The sequence below is a fragment of the Brassica napus genome, chromosome C4, assembly GCF_020379485.1.
Source record: "Brassica napus cultivar Da-Ae chromosome C4, Da-Ae, whole genome shotgun sequence".
Classification (NCBI taxonomy): Eukaryota; Viridiplantae; Streptophyta; class Magnoliopsida; order Brassicales; family Brassicaceae; genus Brassica; species Brassica napus.
Genome location: NC_063447.1, coordinates 19855022 through 19877113, shown reverse-complemented (window position 1 = coordinate 19877113; position 22092 = coordinate 19855022). Strand labels below are relative to the sequence as shown.

The following is a 22092-nucleotide window of genomic DNA, read 5'->3' as shown; positions in this document are numbered from 1 at the left end:
TTCCGATCAACTCTGGACTCACAAAACTATGTGTACCTCCAGTATCGAAAATTACGTGTGTTTCCACACCACCAATACTTAGGGTCCCTACAAAGACCCAATCTAAGTATCTAATCCATTCTACGTTCCGTACCATGCGATTCTACCAATCGAAAAAAAAACATAAGTCAACAAGATCTAATCATGCATGGTCCGGTTCCTAGAGTTCTCTACTCAGAAACACATCCTAACAACACATATAACAATCAGACAAACTTAGATTCTTAATAGAATCAAGCGCGCCAAAGCAAGGCCACAAGCGGTTCACACACAAGGCGATCTAGACCATTCCATCATGCCTTGGTGTTTCCGATCATGCCTAAGTCCGGCCAAGGGCCAAGGACTCCATTCCTGAACCAACCAAGGCCTAGGTTCAGTGTTACCTGTCTGATCAATCCGAATCCAACATATAATAAGAGAAAGAAGGTGATTCAGAATAGATAGGTTGATGGATGTAACCGCTTGCCAAACCGGCCACAAGCCCTTGGATCAACTGCCGGCTAAGGCCGATGGCTTGCGGTTTACACCACTAACCTTAGGTGTTCTCTCTCCTGGCACCATGTCCTTCTCCTTCCCTTTCTCCTTCTGTTTGGTATCCATCTCTTCAAGCCCTGTCTCTCACGGTCAAGCCTTCACCGGAAACTGCCCAAGCCTCCACACGGCTTCTCTCTCAACTGCCGGTCTCTCTCTCTTTCTTTCTTTGGGATTCTCTCTCACGATTTTGGCAGAGGTTTCCCTAAGGAATTGTGTGTCCAAAACCGACCCCTAGGGTCTGTATTTATAGGGAGAGAGATCGCAAACTGCCCTTGGGCGAAAGGGTGGGAGTTGTGGCCAAAAAGGGGTAACTTCCCCCTTACATCCTTTCGCCTCTAGCTGCCCATAACCGACCCCAACTGCTTTGTCTCTATCGGTTTCCAAGTCTGGCTCCAAGGCCAGAGCCCTTAGGCTGATCGTCCAACACCACGGCCTCACCATCTAGCCAAGCCGCCATAACCGCCCATGTAACCGCTCGGACCGTCTAACCGCCTCAGACATGAACACTCAGCCCAGCTGAGTTGAACTTATTGCTAGCTGCCTCCAGCTGAGTGAGCTAGTCCTTCCAGCTCCACTAGCTGATGTACACTGACTGAGCTACCATCGAGCTTCACCGAGCTGACTGAGCTAGACCATCGCATCGCCCAGCCACCGCCACACTCGTCCAGCTCCCTTGAGGTTGCCTTTACCCTGTTCTGGTTAAGTCTCAGCTTCCTGATACCCTTAACCATGTCTTTGAGCCATGATACGCTTGTCTTTAGGTCGTGTGACCTGACTGGTGCGTCTCCTCGCACCATGGCTCGTCTCGGACGATCCTATCTCGGATCGGGGACACGACAGCTCTGCTCTTGATTTTCCACAAAAAGTGCTTTAGTTTTGGGGATGCTTTTACCTGCCAAATCAATTTTTTTCCAATCAAATGGTTGCTCCGGTACATCCGCTAGAATCTTTTGAGCTGCATACGCTGTCTTAGTCGAATAGATTCCAGTTTTATCTAGCACCCATATCATTTCATCCTGCATGTGGAAGGAGCTCGTGATGATTTTCCGTATGGTCTCCTCATACTGAGGTAACATTTCCCTAATAAAGGGTACATTCCATTCCATAGTCTGGGGTAGCATCAGGTCCGAGACTAGGAGGTCTACAGAGTCAACAATGGGCGGTCCCATTGGAGAGAGAGGTTGCTCCGTTGAGAGCCAAGGTTCCTCCCAAACTCTTATGCTCGACCCTGATCCCACGATCCATCCCAAACCTTTGCGCAACACCTCTCTGCCTACTAGCATGCTGCGCCATCGATGTGAAGGTGACTTTGGAGCTTTTGCATCCAGGAAAGAGGATTTATGAGCATACTTGCCTAGTAGATTTTGCGCAAGGACGGAAGAGGGATTTTTAAAATTTTGCCACGCCAATTTCCCCAAGAGAGCATCATTGAACAACTCTAAATTGCGAAAACCAAGTCCACCTAAAGATTTTGGGAGGGTAAGCTTATTCCAGGCCACCCACGCCATCTTTTTGAGATCCGGTTTTGCATCCCACCAAAACTGGGTGAGCAGAGACTTTATTTGACGACACAGAGAGATAGGCAACATAAAACAAGACATAGAATATAAGGGCAAGGCTGCAAGAACTGCCTTCAGCAAAACATGCTTCCCGGCTCCATTAAGGAATTTTGTAGACCAGCTATGTGAGCGTTGGCGAATGCGATCTACCAGCTCAGCAAAGATATCCCTTTTCCTTCTATTAAAGTTTTCTGGTAGGCCCAAATATTTCCCCTTACCCCCTTCACCTTCAATCTTTAGGAACGCCTTTACTCGCAGCTTCACGGGGTTGGGATTTTGGCAGAGAAAGTAATCGCCGATTTTGCCAGGTTTATACATTGTCCTGAAGTTGCCTCATATCTATTCAGAATGGTCAAGAGCTCCTCACAGCAGGACTGGTCAGTACGGCTGAAAAAGAGTGTATCATCTGCAAACAAAAGATGGCTGAACTGAGGACAATTCCTAGCCACCTTTATTCCTTGGATCTTTCCTTCCTCTACAGCTTTTGAGTATAAGCCTGAGAGAAATTCCGAGCACAAAATAAACAGGTAAGAGGACAGCGGGTTGCCTTGCCGGAGTCCTCTAGATGGTAGAACCTTTCCTTGAGCCCCACCATTAATCAGAAAAGAGTATGAGGCCGTCTAAACGCACACCATAATCCATTCAGTCCACACCCTGTGGAAACCAAACCGGAGGAGGACTTGGCGAAGAAACTCCCATTCGATTCTGTCATATGCCTTACTCATATCAGTCTTGATAGCCATTGAACAGTGCATTCGAGCTTTGGAGTGGCTGAGATAGTGGAGGACTTCATGAGAGATTAGAACATTGTCTTAAATTGCTCTGTTAATCACAAATGCTGATTGGTGTGGAGATATGATGTCAGGCACAGAGGCTTCAAGCGGTTGCAAAGGATTTTTGCGATTATCTTGTACAGGGTTGAACACAGGGCAATGGGCCGATAATCCATTACTTTCTTGGGGTTTTTGGTCTTCGGTATCACTCCAACGTGGGTCTCATTGTAACGCTTGTTTATAGAAACTTGGGTGAAGAACAGTCTAGTATCATTGCACACTTCATCACCAACGATATCCCAAAACGATTGGAAGAAGTTGGCGGAGAAACCGTCATGCCCAGGGGCTTTGTCTCCATGTATCGCAAATACTGCCTTCTTTATCTCCTGGTTATCTGGTATTTGGATGAGCCTCAAATTTGTTTCCTCCGAGATTTGAGGAGAGATAGCTTCCTCCACAACTTGATAATCGCCTGAAGCTGTGGACAAAAAAGTTTCCTGTAATAGGATGCTATTGTCTCTGCAATTTCTTTTTCCTCATGAACCAAGGCACCATCTTCTGCTTCAACTACTGCAAATTTATTGACCACTTTCCGACTCCTAGTAACTGCGTGGAAGTAGCTAGTATTACGGTCACCGTATTGCAGCCATAACACTCTATTGTGTTGTCTCCAGTAACTTTCTTCTTCACCATACGCCTTATCGAGCTTTTGTATAATGAGGTTAATTAGATCCTCATCCGGGACTGAACTAGAGAGGGCACCATCCAACTCCTGTTGTGCCTCCTTGATTGCCTTGTTGCTTTGAACATTCTGTTCTCTGGTCCATAAGATGATATTATGACGGACGCGACACAGCTTCGTGAGAACTGACCTCTCCATATATGTATTCCTGATATTACTCAAATTACCCTAAGTAGTGAATTACTCTCTCAAATAAGAGGTTCAGATGAAGTACTTAGGGATCGAATCCACATAGACTCTAGGATTACACAATAGATTATGGTCTTGAAATAAATCTAGATTAAATGGTTTATAAGTTTTAAAGCAGTAAATGGATTGGTAAGCAAGTTTATTGCTCGATTAATTTGTTTTGACGTTGTTAACAGTTGGGAGAATAGCTAGATTCAGGTATGTTCTCAGGTATGACAAGTAAAATTAGGGTGGGGTTTTAGGGGTTTATTGATATTAATTGTTCTTGAATTCAAACTAAGATATAATCAATCTGATTATCTAATCTGGATCTCGGATTTCAACTCGCGTATGTTAATCCGAGAAAGTGTCGATCGATGATTCGTTACGAATATCGATCGATACACCTTTCAAAATATCGATCGATAGAGCTATCGCTGCGTCGATCGATGCTTCTTCCAGAAAGCTTTACGAACAGGTTTGATTTATATTCTCTAACTCACTAGATCAACTCTCGCCTGTATCTAGTCAGTTAGATCATACTAGTTTATTTTCAGGTATTGAGTCAAACAATGGCTTGATCTCAATTAATCCTAAGATCTAAGTTTAAAGGGTGATCAATCCTAAACTTAGCTTTAAGCACAACTAGATGAAGAACTATATTTTTAAACACCCTAACAATTGTTTGTATCAGTAATACATTTATCAACCTATTGAGAAACCTATCTAACAGTAAAGACTACTCAGACATATTCATGAAACACATAGTTATGATGGTCTGAATAATACTAAAATAAAATAAACAATAAAAGTAAGCAATAGAATAAGTGAAAGCAAGAGAGTTCAAGATCTTCTCTGTTTTGCAGTATTGATCTATCTCTCCAATCCTAAGCTCTCTCCTTTCAATGGTGGCCTCTTGCTTCCTCCAAATTAGGTCTAAGAGGTCTCTAGGCAAGTCTGCCTCTAAAATGATACAAAACCCAAATAAATAGCCTAACAGGCGGCCAGGGACTTAAGATGTAATTATTGAAACTTTTGTGAAACTTGAAATCTTCTAATTTGTCATTAACTCTTGGGTGTCTTCGCCGTCGATCGATGAGAAGAGCTCAACATCGATCGATATTTGTTGGTAACCGTTGGTCGATATTTCTTGGTGACCGTCGACCATCTCGTATTTCCAGCAAAGCTCAAAAGATCTCCAAATAGCTCCAAATACATCATTTTCTTCCAGTTAGTACCTGAACCTGTAATTACTTTAAATAGACTCTATATAGTAGTAAATATATCTTAAAACAATTATAAACCATGGCTAATAATGGGTAAAATCCATGGTCTATCAACTCCCCCAGACTTACTCTTTTGCCTGTCCTCAAACAAAACATACTAGAGCAGTCTCTCTAAGAGAGATTTAAAAACACGGGGATTCACTTAAGTTTTAAACTTAGAATCATCACCTCTATAATATTGCTAACCATATCAAAGGAATCCTAACTTTAGAAGCACATCATACATTATCCTAGTATTGCAACCAATCACAACTAGCCAGCAACTCAACATATCTTATCTGACTTTCTCCTCTACTAACCTCATTTCTTGCATAAATAAAAGGTAAAGTCTAAATCTTGGGAGTATCGATCAATGTACACATGGTTTCTTACTCCAGCAGGTATCTGAGTAATCAGGTAATCTTATTCTGGTTTCTTTTCTCTGCATCTTTCTTCTCTGAATCTCTAAAATAATCATAATGATTTTTTTTTTTTTTTTTTTTAACAAAGTGTAGGGAATACCAGGGTCATAGTAGACACTCTTACCCCTCGTTTCCACAATTTGTGATCATTCCCTTCAGACTTAGAATAATGGGGTCATGGGAAACACTCCTACCCCTCTGCCTCTTTCAGGAAATCATTTCAATCTTTTATTTTTTCTTGAGATGCCAAATAGAGGAGAGAAAGAAACCACAAATTTACAGATTTGTACCTTGCAGACCTGAAGGAGGAATCCGATCCAATGTATACCAAACCCCAAGACAAGCAGGTGAGTCAGGTTAGGTTGGAGGTCAGCTTTGGTTCTTTTCAAACAGTTTCAGGAAGTTTTGTCAAAGTTGGCGGATTGATCCACTTTATCATCTCTAGTACTTTCTGCAGTCAGTAGTCTAAGAATGGCGCTAATAGAGTGGTTAGATAATAGATAAAACTTAAAAGAAGTTCATTATCCTCTTCTTGACTCGATAAAACATTTTTTTCTTTGGAATTTTTTTAGAAATCATATAACAAACTAATATCAGTAAATACCTCCCCCAGACTTAAATTTCACTGTCCCCAGTGATATTCAGTCTAAGATTGGTTGGTTAGAGAATAAATAATAAGTACTAAGTTAGATGTTAGACAAGAGAAAAGAATGTCCATACCCCTCTGTCTTGAATGTCGATCTACATATACACCTCACCATCGATCGACATAAGCACATCACCGTCGATCGACGTAAGTACCTCTTCGTCAATCGATAGCGCAAAGACAGAAAATTTCTGCGCTAGCTGTCTAACTCATCATAGAATCAATATCAGTTAGCTAGGTTAGCTCTGTTAGGCAATCCAAACACATGCAAGGTTAGCAAAATAGATAAACTCCAGTCATAACAAAGAATAATAAGTTCGAAAGTAAATCCTGATAGTACGAAAGTAAAAGAAAACATAAGTAGATAGGGATAGAGATATGAGGACTAGTCCTCATCGGTGGTCTCGTCGCTGGAGGTGCCTCTGCACTGGCGTGATGGTCCTGCTTCTGACGGTGAGCTGGCTCACACACTCCTCCTGCTCGAACAGCGACATCTCGATACTCTAGCCCAGATGGCAGTGAGAGCATCGACTACGACGCGCTGGAAATCTCCCTCAGGGCGTGTAGACATGTCTGGCATAGGTGGCAACGGCGGGAGTGCGTCCTCGGGCTGATGCGGCTGAGGTCCTCCAGGTCGCTGGACCGTGTAGCGTCGCGGCATGGTCGCTGGGGCTCGGAGGAGGCGCGGGTCCGGGCGGAACTGGATGCTGGTAAGGCCATGGTCGAAGTCCGTGAGTGTACGAAGTGGCAGCCTCACCAAGTGTGTGCCGTCCTTGTCCCTGAAGCACCTGTCGCGGTCGTCCTTGAGCCACTGTGCGCTCGTGAGGTGCGCTGCATCCATGTAGATGATCCGGTCATGGTCTACCGGGACTCAGCATCGTCTACCGGGACTCCGTAATGTCGGAAGATCGGGGTAAGTAGACTCCCGACCGTCTCCTTCTTCCTTCCCTTTGACTGGAACGGTTTCATCTTGAGCTTGACCAGATGCTCAGCAAATACGGCTCCAATGTTGGGCCACACGTTGTCTGTGGGCTCCTCAATGTCCTCCATGTGAACCAAACTCCTCACCGCGTAATAGACCAATGTGAGCTCCTTTACCCGAACCTTATTAGGTTCCATCTTGCACAACAGAGTGTTGGCAAGGACCTTCATGAAGTAGTGCAAAGTCGGGTGACAGATGTCCGTCTGAAGAGTCTTGCTGGAGTCGAAGAAGCCGGTGGCTATGTGCCCCCAAAATGTTGATATCCCCGTGAAATCGGGTACGATGGCGTGCTGATGCTCGTTCTTGAACCCATAGATAGTGCAGAGAGTCGAGAATGGGACTCTGTAGCGGATGCCGCGAATGAAGAAGGTCAAGACACCCTCGTTAGCTCTCTTTGCCCTCTCATTGGAATAGTAGACATTCAATGTGGCCATGAACTGACGGACCAGCTCCGGGTAGAGAACCTGTGGGTTAGTGGCCAAGTTCCCATACCCAGCTCCTCTAACAAGTCCTCGAGGTACGATTTGATGCCCAACGATCGGATCACATCTGGGTCGACGAACCGTGTCGGTCCAATGGCAACCTTCAGCCATTCATTGTAGAATATGCTGTCATAGTCGTCCCACGTGTCCTCGATCACACGGTTTCGGCATGCCGAGCTCTTCGCCGCTTTGTGTGTGTCCTCGAAGTGGTCAAAGAGCGGGATAGGTTCGTCCTCGCGCTCTCTCGGCCAAGGGTGTTTGTCACGGACTAGAGCCGTGCTGCGGGTGTCAAATCTCCTCTTCGTTTGCCTTTCGTCGGTCTGTAAACAAAGTTCACAAACGAGATATAAATCAGCGAAGTTCGATGGTGTAAGTGTCTTTGTCAATCGACAGATATGTCTCGATGTCGATCGACAGGTCGATCATAAAATCGATCGATGAAAGTGAGTATCATCGATCGATATCTCTATCGTGAGAACCTGCAAAAACCCATTGATGCAATTCGATTTGCATGGCATATATAATCGGTTTAATCGATCAGTAATCCCTATTCTATCACTCCTTTAGCACAAATCGATCGATATAGGCCCAAAAATCCCGGTTCTAACTCATTCTCTATTTCAACCCTAGCAAGAACGAAAATTTAGAAAATTTCATATTCATACCATGATGATGCGTGAGTTAAGCGATCTAAGCGGATAGAGGGTTAAAAATCGAGTGGATTGAGCGCAAGAATAGTTGGATTTGGCCGAAAAACGAGAGAGAAAAGAGAGGGGAGTGTTTTCATAGAGTTTTTGGGTTTGTGTGAATGTCGACTTAAATGTCGACTTAATATGAGGGCGTGGCTGTTCATTTGCTGTTGATCGATGAAGATGGGTCTTCGTCGATCAACAGACGTTATGTTTTCCGAAGTTTTTTTTTTTTTTTTAATATTCTAAAACTAGAAATGAGTTGCCTACCATTCAAAGCGCTTATTTTAAGTCTTTAGCTTGACTCGATATTCGATCTTTCTAATTATCGGAAGGGGGTTCTAAGTGTATAGGCCCGCTAATTGGTGGTTTACCCCAATAGTGTTTTACTCGTTGGCCATTCACGGTGAATTCGTCTCCTTTATTATTTATAAGCGTAATGGCTCCATATGGATTGACGTTCACAACAGTAAAAGGACCTGACCAACGAGATCGAAGTTTTCCGGGAAACAGTGTTAGCCGAGAGTTATATAGCAGCACTTGATCATTTGGTTCAAAGTGTTTGGAGGTGATCTTTTTATCATGATATGCTTTCGTTTTTTCTTTGTATATCTTCGAACTCTCATAGGCTAAATGTCTTATTTCATCCAGCTCGTTAAGCTGTATGAGCTTCCTTTCGGCTGCTGGTTTGATGTCAAAATTTAATAATTTAATAGCCCAGGCTGCTTTGTGTTCCAGCTCAACCGGTAAGTGACATGATTTTCCATAAAGCAGGTGAAATGGGGTGGTTCCTAACGGAGTCTTGAAAGCAGTCGGTAAGCCCAGAGTGCATTGTCCAATTTTGTAGACCAATCTTTTCTAGATGTTCCTACAGTCTTCTCTAAGATTTTTTTGATCTGTCGATTTGAGACTTCTTCCTGCCCGCTCGTCTGCGGGTGGTAGGGTGTAGCAACTCTATGATGCACTCCGTTCTTCTGGAGTAGTGCTTCAAAATTTTTGTTAATGAAATGGGATCCACCATCACTTATGACTACTCGGGGAATTCCAAATCTCGGGAAGATAATGCTTTTGAAAAGCTTAATACCTACGGATGCGTCGTTCGTTGGGGAAGCTACTGCTTCGACCCATTTTGGCACATAATCAGCAGCGACTAGGATGTATTTATTCACGAAGGAAGAAGGGAAAGGACCCATGAAATCTATCCCCCAACAGTCAAATACTTCTATTTCTAGAATATATTTCTGTCCATTTCATGTCTTTTACTGATTTTTCCTCTTCGTTGATATCTGTCGCATTGTGCTATGAATGCATGAGCATCGCAAAACGTAGTCGGCCACCAGAATCCTGTTTGAAGAATTTTTGATACCGTTTTAAAGGTTGCAAAATGTCCAGCATAGTCAGATCCATGGCTTTGGAATAAAATATCGGGTGTTTCAGTTTCGGCGACGCAGCGTCTAGCGTCTATACATCCCGTCAGAGCAGTGTTTGTAGAGATATATATGGTTCGTCCCAGTGATATCTCCTAACTTTTCTTAAAAACTTCTTGCTTGTATACCCTCTCAGCTCCTTGGGTTCTATGTCAGCAGCTAGATAGTTCACTATATCAGCGTACCAAGGTCTGCTCCTTGAACCGTTTCCGACTGCGTGCACTTCCCGATGCAGACTTTCATCTACGGGTGAATCATGGTCAGGGTGCAGCTCGTTGTATGCGACGTTTACTTTTATATCGAAGGTGAGTGTTATGGGATTTATTTTTTTGTTTAGATCATCTGGAGTGTCGATCGACATAGTATCTATGTCGTCGATCAACATAGCATCGTTGTCGTCGATGGACAGTTCTTCGGAAGTGAGACATACATTCCCGACGAATGAATCCGTTTGGTAAACGTTTTCCGTTGGTAAGAAGTCATCGATAGGAACGTCATCTTCTATTCGTATCCGGGAAAGATGACCTGCAACTCCGTTTTCTACTCCTCTTTTATCTTTAATCTCTATGTCGAATTCTTGAAGTAGAAGGATCCATCGCAGGAGTCGTGGTTTCGCATCTTTCTTTTGCATTAAATATTTAATCGCAGCGTGGTTAGTATGGACGATGACCATGTATTGGCGGAACTTTTCAAATGCATAAACTACAGCAAGCAGTTCTTTTTCTGTTGTTGCGTAATTCCTTTGTGCCTCGTCGAGTGTTCGACTGGCGTAGTAAACCGCATGTAGCTTTTTGTCTTTCCTTTCGCCTAGAACTGCTCCTACAGCGAAATCGCTCGCATCGCACATGATTTCGAAAGGAAAATTCCAATCAGGTGCTTGTACGATGGGGGCAGTTATCAAGGCTTTCTTTATTTCCTCAAAAGACTTTACGCATTCTGGTGTGAAGTCGAATTTAACTTCTTTACAGAGGAGGGAAGTGAGAGGTCTAGCGATTTTGCTAAAATCTTGTATGAACCTCCTGTAAAATCCGGCGTGCGCGAGAAAACTTCTCACATCTTTTACGTTCGTGGGTGCAGGCATGCTGGTCATTACCTCAATCTTCGCCCGATCTACTTCTATGCCAGCAGCGGAAACTTTATGTCCTAGGACGATCCCATCGATAACCATAAAGTGGCATTTTTCCCAATTCAGAACGAGGTTCTTTTCTTCATATCCTCTATCATATCTGTGAAGATTGACATCATGCAACGTTGGAAAGTGGCGGGAGCATTACAAAGACCGAAAGGCATCCTGTGGTATGCGAATGTTCCGTAAGGGCATGTAAAAGTGGTCTTTTCTTGATCGTCAGGATGTACAGGGATTTGGAAAAATCCGGAGTAACCGTCAAGAAAACAATAATATTGGTGATTTGCCAATCTTTCCAACATTTGATCAATGAATGGTAAAGGGAAGTGATCTTTCCTTGTGGTAGCGTTCAACTTCCTATAGTCGATGCACATCCGATGTCCGGTGACAGTTCGCGTAGGGATGAGCTCGTTTTTATCATTCTTCACCACAGTGATTCCGCCCTTTTTTGGTACGACATGCACAGGGCTAACCCAGTTACTATACGAAATCGGGTAAAAGACCCCAGCATCTAGAAGTTTGATTATATCCTTTTTAACAACTTCTTTCAAGTTTGGGTTTAGTCGCCTTTGGTGCTCCACTGACGATTTTGAATCGTCTTCTAGGTGAATCTGGTGCATGCACAGATCTGGAGAAATACCAGGAATATCCTCGAGAGGGTATCCGAGGGCTTTCCTATATTTTCGTAGTTTGTTTAATAACAACGCAAGTTCTCCATTGGTCAGGTTGGCGTTCACGATTACGGGGTAATAATTTTTATAGAGAAAAGCATATTTGAGTCCAGCGGGTAGTTGCTTTAACTCAATCTTTGGTGCTTTTTTGGGATCCCAATCTTCTAAGGGAGATGGTTGTCGATCGACAGCTTTTTTTCAAATATCGATCGATGTTGATTTTCGAAGCGTCATCCTCTATGTCATCAACATTCGCTACTTCCATACTTGCGTCCATCAATCGTGTTTATTCCTCAGCTCTGCTGTCAACACTAATTTTTTCTTCTTCACTGGAAGTGAGTACTTTTTCCAGGGGATCATCTGAGCACATGTCTATGAAAGATTCTTCAGCCAACTCAGAGATATCGTCCAAGTAGGAAGTTTGTTTATCGATTAAGGATCGTCTTACCAGGTTTTCCATGTCGAAGTCATCGGAATGTTTCCAATGTTTAGACGTATCCTACCTTCCTTGACATCGATGATCACACCAGCTGTAGCTAGAAATGGTCTAACCAAAATGAGGGGATCTTTCGGTTCATTCTGGTATTTCAGCACAACAAAATCCGTTGGTACGTGACAGTCGTTAATCTTTATTGGCACGTCGTCACATACTCCCTCAGATACTCTAACGGATCTATCGGCAAGAACCAAAGTTATTTTGGTAAGCTTGAACTTGTCGTATCCCAGGGATATCGCGACAAAGTGCGGCATGAGGTTTACACTGGAACCTAAATCACAGAGGGATCAAGAAAAACTTTTATTTCGTATATTGCAATCTAGAACAAAACTGCCCGGATTCTCTTGACCGGGGTTTCACCTTGGATTATTGCACTTACTTCCTCTGAAACCATCATGACAATGTGTTCAGCAGCTGGGAAGCTGTTGGATACCATGTCCTTTAGATATTTCTTTATTGATGATGAAACTTCTATGGCAGCACTCAATGGCATTTCCAACGTGATTTTATCGAATGCTTTCTTGCAGATCGCTTCATCTAATTCTCTCTTAGTATGTGTCTTTTTAGGTGGAAAGGGTGGTAGAGTCCTATACACTCTCTCTATGGCTTGTTCAGCAGGAGTTGAGTGTCGATCGACGTTGTTTCAGTTTGTCAATCGATTTTTACTGTATTGGGTCGATCGACGTTCGTTCCTTCTTGTCGATCGATATCTACATCTTCTTCTAACTCCTCTTCTTCCCCTTCGAGGTTGATGGTTGCTTCCTCAGCGTTGGACCACTCTTTCTCTCGAGGTGTTTCTGATTCTGGGTTGAGACTATCGAGGGCTATTGGTCGTGACCTACTTTCACCGGTTTTCTCAACTTGAGCACGTTTCTCTGCATAGTTGATTTCTATTGCGCTCGGGTTGAGGCATTTTCCGCTTCTTAGTAAGAAAGCATTAACTTGACGTTTCGGATTCGCGTCAGTTCACCCAGGGAGACGTCCTGTCACCCTTTTGATGGAGGTCGCGTTTTCCGCGACTTGACCGTCCAGTATCTTAATGTGTCCACTTAAAGCGTCGAATTTCCTCATTAGCTCACTGTAGATTATGTCTATCTTTCCGTTCAGATCAGTGGCCATTGTGCGATTTCCCGTGAAAGATTGGTTTAATCTAAATTTCAATCTGCCTCGGCGTGATCCAACAGTAGCATCGTAATTTTGGGTAAAGCTATCGGGGTAGGGATAGGGTACCTATCTTTCAAGGTTGGAATATCTACGAAGTCTACTTGTTGTTCTAATTCAGAAAGGGTATCATCGTCAATTTGGTAAATCTCAAATTGGTTTTGTCCCTTTAGAGCAGAATGAAGCGAATCTAGAGATTCTTTGATTTTGGCTAAAGGTGGCACATCCATTGAGTCAACTCTCCTTCCTCGCTCTACGTCCATCATTTCGTAGGATCTACCTGTATCTACATTCTTGATCAAACGCTTTGCCTCTTCAGGGTTCCTGGTACTGAAACTCCCTTCACTGGATGTGTCAAGCGTGATTTGGTAGTGCAAGTTAATACCTCCTTAAGAGGTATTAATGATTTGTGGTTCTGAATAACGATGGTGGGGACATTCAAGTTGGTAGCTCTTGAATCTCTCCCATGTGTTTATGAATGATTTCCGTGGACCTTGACGGAATGTGGAGATTTTCTTCCTTACATCCCAGTAACGCGTATCATCGAAGAATTGATTAATGAAGGTATTCCTTATCTCCTTCCAGCAGGTTATAGAACCCGTAGGTAGTTGGTCTAGCCATTTTCTGGCGTCGCCTTCTAAGGAAAATGGAAAGATTTTACAGCGATTGTACTCGTCATCCATCATATCTTCTAAGTATTCGATGTGATCGTGTGGGTGCTCTGAGACGGTTCCACGGAAAGGGTTTTGACGTACCAATACTAAGTATTCGAGGCTGACCCCGGATTTCTTGGTATCATCTTTTGGTAATTTAATGGCGGACCTATTGGAATAGGTCCTGCCAGGGTTTAAGTAGTCTTGGAGAGGCAATTTTGTTTCATGATCTCTTTTTGAGATCGAGTTTATTTTAACAGGGATTTCAGTCCCCTGTTCATTGATGATTTGGTTAATTGCGTTGCTTAGTTAACCTTTAGGTTCTCCTAGGACAACTCCCTCATTAGCATTATACGTAAGAAAAAAATTACCTGCTTCCGGCGGGGTGTCGACGATCGATGTTTGATGTGCGGCATCGATCGATTTTGCCATCAACTTGTCGCTCGATGTTGTTGTCGTTTCGTCGATCGATATCCGCCCGAAATCCATATTTTCCATCTTTAAGTTCCTGTGTCAGCAGGAAAAGAGGGAAAACTTTTAGCAAATTTAGTAACAAAATCTAGAATGAATTCTAAACTTAATCTAATGGTAATAAGAAAGAGTCTCCGGCAACGGCGCCAAATTTGATATCACTCAAATTACCCTAAGGAGTGAATTACTCTCTCAAATAAGAGGTTTGGATGTAGTACTTAGGGATCGAATCCACAGAGACTCTAGGATTACACAATAGATTATGGTCTTGAAATAAATCTAGATTAATTGGTTTATAAGTTTTAAAGCAGTAAATGGATTGGTGAGCAAGTTTATTGCTCGATTGATTTGTTTTGAGGTTGTTACTAGTTGGGAGAATAGCTAGATTCAGGTATGTTCTCAGGTATGACAAGTAAAACTTAAATTGAGTTTTTAGGGGTTTATTGATATTAATTATTCTTGAATTCAAACTAAGATATAATCAATCTGATTATATAATCTGGATCTCGGATTTCAACTCTCGTATGTTAATCACGAGAAAGTGTCGATCGATGATTCGTTACGAATATCGATCGATACACCTTTCAAAATATCGATCGACAGGGCTATCGCTGCGTCGATCGATGCTTCTTCTAGAAAGCTTTACGAACATGTTTGATTTATATTCTCTAACTAACTAGATCAACTCTCGTCTGTATCTAGTCAGTTAGATCATACTAGTTTATTTTCAGGTATCGAGACAAGCAATGGCTTGATCTCAATTAATTCTAAGATCTAAGTTTAAAGGGTGATTAATCATAAACTTAGCTTTAAGCACAACTAGATGAAGAACTATATTTTTAAACACCCTAACAATTGTTTGTGTCAGTAATACATTTATCAACCTATTGAGAAACCTAAATCTAACAGTAAGGACTACTCAGACATATTCATGAAACTCATAGTTATGATGGTCTGAAAAATATTTAAATAAAATAAACAATAAAAGTAAGCAACATAATAAGTGAAAGCAGGGGAGTTCAAGATCTTCTTTGTTTTGCAGTATTGATCTATCTCTCCAATCCTAAGCTCTCTCCTTTTAATGGTGGCCTCTTGCTTCCTCCAAATTAGGTCTAAAAGGTCTCTAGGCAAGTCTGCCTCTAAAATGATACAAACCCCTAATAAATAGCCTAACAGGCGGCTAGGGACTTAAGATGTAATTATTAAAACTTTTGTGGAACTTGAAATCTTCTAATTTGTCATTAACTCTCGGGTGGCTTCACCGTCGATCGATGAGAAGAGCTCAACATCGATCGATATTTGTTGGTAACCGTCGGTCGATATTTCTGGGTGACCGTCGACCATCGCCTATTTCCAGCAAAGCTCAAAAGATTTCCAAATAGCTCCAAATACATCATTTTCTTCCAGTTAGTACCTAAACCTGTAATTACTCTAAATAGACTCTATATAGTAGTAAATATACCTGAAAACACTTATAAACCATGGCTCATAATGGGTAAAATCTATGGTATATCAATTCCAATTCTCTTCTACCATGCTTCTGATTTCAGGATTTTTTGAGAGTCTTCTATCATATCGAAAGATACCTCTTTTCTTACGAGATGACCTATCCAGGTAGGTCATGATCGGTCTGTGATCAGAACCCTCAAACCCGAGGTACTCGCTATAGGCTGCTGGGAAAGCTTACAACCACAAACAATTATTCTTAGTTACTCTTCGCTTTTTTTAAGCTTACCCCTTTAATAGGACTTCTCACTGTGTGCTTCCTTGAGGGAGGCTTCTCTGGAGCTTTACGTGTAGCAGCCGCTTTTGGCTTTCCAGTAGTACCCCTTGGTGCATTTTTCCTCTTGGCTCCCGTTGGAACTTGAGGAGGTTGATAAGATGAGTCAAGAGTTCTCAGGGATTCTCAAACTTTTCTCCACCACTCTTCTGTCCTTGCTGAAAGATCTGATAGGGGGGGAATCTGGGAGAGACAGTCTCCTTCGCAGGTAGTATATAAGTCGAGGCATGTCCTGAGCTATTTAGGATGTGCTGGGGGAAATTATCTTCCAGGTATTGCACCTTCACATCCTGGAGTCTACCCGAGTCTGAATTTGCTGCTCCATTCAGGAGAAGGGGACCCTAGGAGAGCTGGGAGTCTGTCATTTGAGAGACATTGTTCCTTCATGTTCCTGTTCACTGGAAGATGAGTTTGGGAAGAGAAATGTTGAGGTCCATGGGATTGGAAAACTTTAGATTCCAATTGAGTTTGAACGGCTAAGCCTTTTCCTTTCTCAAACCACCTTCACCCACTAAGTCTTGAGTGCACGCTTAGAGTACGGGATGCTGACAGTAGCTGAGTTGATGTAGCCTTTGATTGGTGGTGGTACCAGATCACACCAGAGTGAACTGTCTATCAGATAGTGTACGGTCATTAAAGTGTTCAAAACCTTGGCGGTTCATGTTACTCTGATTTGCAACATGATGGTGGCGTTGAGCCATACCAGAGATCTCACGATGGTAGTTGTTTTGTCTGGTAGTTTCCTCATATCTATAGGCACTGCGAGAACGCTGGGGTTCTGAGTTCAGACAACGACCACCGCGGGAGAAATCACGAAGTTGAGTCTCGCTATATTGCCCCTTCTCCATCTTTCGATGATCCTTTTCGCGACGGTAGGCTTATAGGTTCTCTCTAATTACCCTTTGGCTGATGTCCATTTCGTTGTTTCGAGTAGACTTATAACTCCTGCCAGAAGGACACTCCTCCACCCATGAGAGAGAGACTTGCAGCCAAAGAAATGTTTCTCGAGGTTTTCATATTTGACTTCAACTTTTTTAACTTTACCAGATGGTAAGCTGATTTCGAGGGACATTTCAAGGAGGCGAAGGCCATTAACTTGGATGCGTGCCCTACATTTTGTAGCTTTTTTCTCCTCTACAAACCCCAGTTCAGATCCAATGGATTCTAGAGCTTGGTCCGTCCAGTAGTAGAGTGGGAGCCCGTGAATATTTATCCAGAACGGGATCAGGGCATGGAAGTCATTGGGTTCCCACCGTTGAAGGAGGAGCATCCATCTCTTGAAGTGGAAAGGACCTTTTTTCAGTATCACCTGAAGGTCTTTTTCAGACTTGGAATGAAACTGAAAGAGATCGGAACCAAGATATCTCCCGGTGATGCGACCCACCACTGACCAGTGTTGACAAAGAAGTCGACAACCACCCTTGGTTTCTGGATGTGGGGGGTATGTCACTCGCCCAATGAGAGAAATTTTATTGTCTTTGATGAGAATTGAGTTGTCAGACGGCGGAATCTTAATGGGTTGTCTGCGACGTTGAGGGGTATCGGGCTTCCATTTTCCTTTTTCCATTTGGGAGAAACGCTGAGTCATGATACCAGATGGAAAGAGAGAAGCACAACCGAAGTAGAATAAGAGACAAATCCTCAATCAGAGGTAACACCAATAACAGCAGAGCAATAGAACTTGTTATGCGGGAGCACAAGCGAGTGGAAGAATTCCACAAGAACTTCAGTCTGAAGTAGGAGATAGCCAGAGGGAGACTAAACAGAGAAGGTATCTTGCAATTATGGAGGTTATCCAATCTAGAGGAACATCAGCAGGTTCATACCATGGTCCATAGCAACTAATCTGTTGAGAGATGAGAGTAGCCTGAAAAGGAGAAGAGGTCGGAATCCTGTAGATGAGAGGCGGAAGATGATATACCATGGATTTCACCCATTATTAGCCATGGTATATAGGTGTTTTAATATATATTTACTAGGATATAGAGTCTATTTAGAGTATTTACAGGTTCAGGGACGATTTGGAGGAAAGTGGTGATTTTGGTGTCTTTTAGAGCCTTTTGAGTGCAGAGCTTCAAAGATGCGTCAGATGTCTAGCTACGGATGGAGACCTTCCCACCATTATATTGAGTTTATCTTTTGTCACAGGATATATATTTTAGTTATCTTTCTAATGCCGCCAATTTGAGGTCAATCAGCAACCTGTAGCAGAAGTTATGTCCGTTTTACTGAAGAGTGGTCAGTCTGCCTTGCGAGACGAAACTATCGAGGAGATGAAGGACAGTCGATCAACGAAGAACCCTTGCCATCGATCGACGATGATGCCAGAATATGGGCTGAGCATATTTTATGACCGACTGAAGCCCAAAAGCCACACAAAGTTACCAAAATACCCATGGACGATCAGAAACCTTATTTATGTTATTTATAAGCCATTGTTGACGACTACACTATCTAAGCTTTCCTTAATTCATAGTTCTAAGTTAGGAGAGAAAGGAGGAACTCCTTCAGAGTCCTCCTAGAACTCCTTTGGTTTTTTATCTATTCTATTACAGTTTTATATCTATTCATCTACGATTTCTGGGACAAATTTCATGCTTGAATAGATCCACCTGTTAGGTTTAGGGTTCAAATAGGTTATGAGGGATTAGCCCCAAATACAGAATTGTTAGGTTGTGATATTCATCTTTAGGATGTTCTTACTGCTTGTGTTCTAGAGTCGCGTACTAGAACCATGATCTTAGAATCATTAGGCACAAGCGATAGCTTGGTCTTTTCTCTGAATAGATCCTCATTGAACTAGGATTGCTAGAAACAAGTGATAACTGATCTAGGAACCCTAGTGAGTACTTTATCAACCCGCGCGCAAAGCTTGCTAGAAGCGTGTCGATTGATATTCCAATAGAATAATCGATCGACGTCGTGAAAGGTGTATCGATCGATATTCCTCTAGAATCATTGATCGACACTTTCTAATTGATCGACAAACGATAGTTGAGATCATTAGATCTAGTCAATAGACGAATTTAGAAGCGAGAGCCTATTGATTTGTTATTAATTGTTGAGCTCTTTAATATCTTGCATACAACAATTAGCCTCTATATCATTATAAGCCTGATTACCTGAATAGAAACCCTAGATCTAGCAACCATCATTCCATTAAACAACCCTCAATCAATCAGCTGAGCAACTGTCTTTCTCACCACTGCAATTTACTATATTTACTACAATTTCCATGTCTATAGCTACTTCTCCTTCAGCTGAGCAGACCTGCTTTCTAAAAAGCTCATGAACCACATCTAACTTTGCTTTAACTTCGTCCATCTGCTCTTTCCCTAGGGATGCAACAGACTTCTTCCTCTCAAAGTCAGTGTTCTTGGTGCTGCTGCTGTTTGCTAGATTTTCTATCAGTCTCAAAGCTTCCACCGGATTCCTGGTGTTGAAGTTTCCCTCGCTAGCTGTATCAAGAGCCATCTGATACCTCAAGGCGAGACCTCTGAAGAAACTGCTCAGCAGTTGCACTTCGTTGAATCCGTGGTGTGGAAAGTCTCGCTGGAAGAACTTGAATCTGATCCACGCATCTTTGAAAGACTATCCAGTGTCCTGCGCGAATATAGCAATTTTACTCCTCAAGTCTTCAGTGTGTGCCTCAATTTAGAAGTTTCGCAAGAAAGCATTCTTGATGTCGGCCCAGGATGTTAGAGATCCTGTGGGTAGCTGCTTAAGGCAGTGTATCACTTCTCCAGTCAGAGAATACTTGAAGAGCTTGCACAATAGGTAGTCCTCGGGGACTCCATCCATACGAATAACAGCGATAAGATCCTCGAACCTCTCTAGATGGTCCATAGGATGCTCGTGCGGTAACCCAAAGTAGGGTATCTGTGACACGAGTGTGTAGTACTGAGGCTTCAGCTCGAAATTCTGCTTCTGAATCTCTGGAAGTCGAATAGCTGATATGTTGGCGTAGCACTCATATGGACGATTGTAGTCAGCCAGTGCCCTTGATCGAGCAGCCTCTTCTATAGGTTGAGCAGCTCCTGTAGCATCAGTATCAGGGATTACATTCCCCTGAGCGTCTAGTTTCTGACCAGTTGCATTACGCAGATGACCATCCTGGTCATACAGGTTTCCAGTCTCGTCCTGTCTGAGAATAACAATCGCAACCATGTTTCGCGACTGATGATCGATCGATGTACGCGGTGTAGTATCGATCGATGTCAAACGATGTAGATCGGTCGACGATGAAGGTCGGGTGTCGGTCGACGGTTGGGTGTGAGGATCGGTTGACGTGAAAGCTGCTGCGTCGAGCGATGTGGAACGTTGGTCTTTGCGGATCGTTCGTTCCAAGTGAGCAGGATCTTCTGAAAATAGAAGGTGTTTGTCCTTGTTGCTTCTGGTACTGCTGGGCATGCACCTGAAAAGACAAGAAAAATTTTTTATGTCAGAATGGGGGTAGAGAAAAGAATAAGAATTAATAACACTAAATCTAATGGCGATCAAAGCTCCCCGGCAACGGCGCCAAATTTGGTACCACTCAAATTACCTTAAGGAGTGAATTACTCTCTCAAATAAGAGGTTCTGTTGCAGTACTTATGGATCGAATCCACAAGGAGCTAGGGAACCTATTAAATCTAGTCAAATTATTAATTCTAAGTGTTTGTTGTTTTATGGTTCAAAAGTAAATAGCAATCCTAATTGAGCAAGTCTATTGCTCGACTAACAAGATGATTGGGGGTGTAACTTATTGGAAGATATTAGATGCAGGGTTTCTATTCAGGTGTTGGAGATTATAATCCTATAGATGCCTAACAGTTGCATTCATGATATATTAGAGCTGAACTCCTTAATCACAGTGATCGGCGATGGCAATGTTTCACTGGTTAACTAACTAGATCTTGGATCTCAATCGTCGTCTTTTGATCACAAGAAAGTGTCGATCGATGATCTTATAAGGATATTGATCGATACACCTTTTGCAATATCGATCGATTTTCAGAAGACAATATCGATCGATGCTTCTAGCTAAGCCCTAGGCGCACGTTGATAATGCTCACTAGTCTCCTAGATCAGCGGTTTGCATCTCTCTAGCAGTCCTAGCATGACAGATTAGATTCAGGACAGGATGGTCAAGGATGCTTGACTCATGCTAATTCCTAGGTTCATGTTCTAGTTAGCAAGGCTAAAACAAGCATTAATGAACAATCAATCAATGAATATCACAACTTAGCAAATCTGTAGTTGGGGCTAATCCCTCTAACCTATTTGAACCCTGAATCTAACAAGTGAACTACTCAGACATAGCTAAGTAATTCATGACACAAAATATAGATATAAACTGCATAGAATAGAATAGATGAATCAATGGAGATCCAATCACAAATCTCTCTATGATTTTCTCTCCTAAAACTCTCTGCTGAAAATAAGAATACAATGGTGGCCAAAAGCTCTCCTGCCTCCTAACACTTAGGCAAGTATATAACTATTAGGTTAAAAACTCGTCAGGGGTAATCTTGTAATTTGGTGAAGCCTTGGGTTTAAAGTCGGCTGGAACCAAGTCGCGCATCTCGCGTCTCGACATCGATCGATGGTACAGGATGTACTTCGATCGATCATAATCTTCAATCGTCGAGGCTTCTATTCTGTATCGATCGACGGCACTGGATGTGCATCAAACGATTGTTTCTTCTTCGTATCGACCTCTAATGGTTAGCTCGGATGAAATCTCTTTTAAGCTCCTAAATGCTCCATATTACTCCAAGATACTCCTGAACCCGAAAACATACCTAATAGGATAGAATATATAATATATAGATAGTAAAACACTTATATACCATAGATGAAAATGAGTCAAATCCATGTTATATCACCTTCCTCAACAAATTTCTCTATGATGCTGCAGCAAATCTAGAGATTGAGATGGAATCTATAAGGAGGTATATGGTAGAGGGTGATGAACAACATGTATCTGGAGAGCTGAGCAGAGTAGAAGAAGCCGACATTAGTGGT

General features: G+C 42.5%; 1 protein-coding gene across 1 annotated transcript; it reads right to left on the bottom strand.

Annotated features, from left to right (window-relative positions):
* Positions 1 to 11969: 11969 nt before the first annotated feature.
* On the bottom strand, positions 11970 to 13140 carry LOC125585872. The gene is made up of 4 exons (XM_048755583.1): positions 12992 to 13140; positions 12688 to 12940; positions 12382 to 12580; positions 11970 to 12292 (listed from the first exon to the last, which is right to left on the bottom strand). Exons 1-4 carry the CDS (start codon positions 13138 to 13140, stop codon positions 11970 to 11972), a joined length of 924 nt encoding a protein of 307 aa, XP_048611540.1.
* Between the last annotated feature and the right edge of the window lie 8952 nt (positions 13141 to 22092).

What these genes read in the sequence shown, in the direction of transcription:
- LOC125585872 (XM_048755583.1), bottom strand. Translation starts at nt 13,140, where the DNA reads ATGGCCACTGATCTGAACGGAAAGATAGACATAATCTACAGTGAGCTA. An exon ending in GTGACAGGACGTCTCCCTGG is followed by an intron (nt 12,941 to 12,991) that starts GTGAACTGACGC and finishes CTTACTAAGAAG; the next exon opens with CGGAAAATGCCTCAACCCGA. An exon ending in AGTAAGTGCAATAATCCAAG is followed by an intron (nt 12,293 to 12,381) that starts GTGAAACCCCGG and finishes TCTGTGATTTAG; the next exon opens with GTTCCAGTGTAAACCTCATG.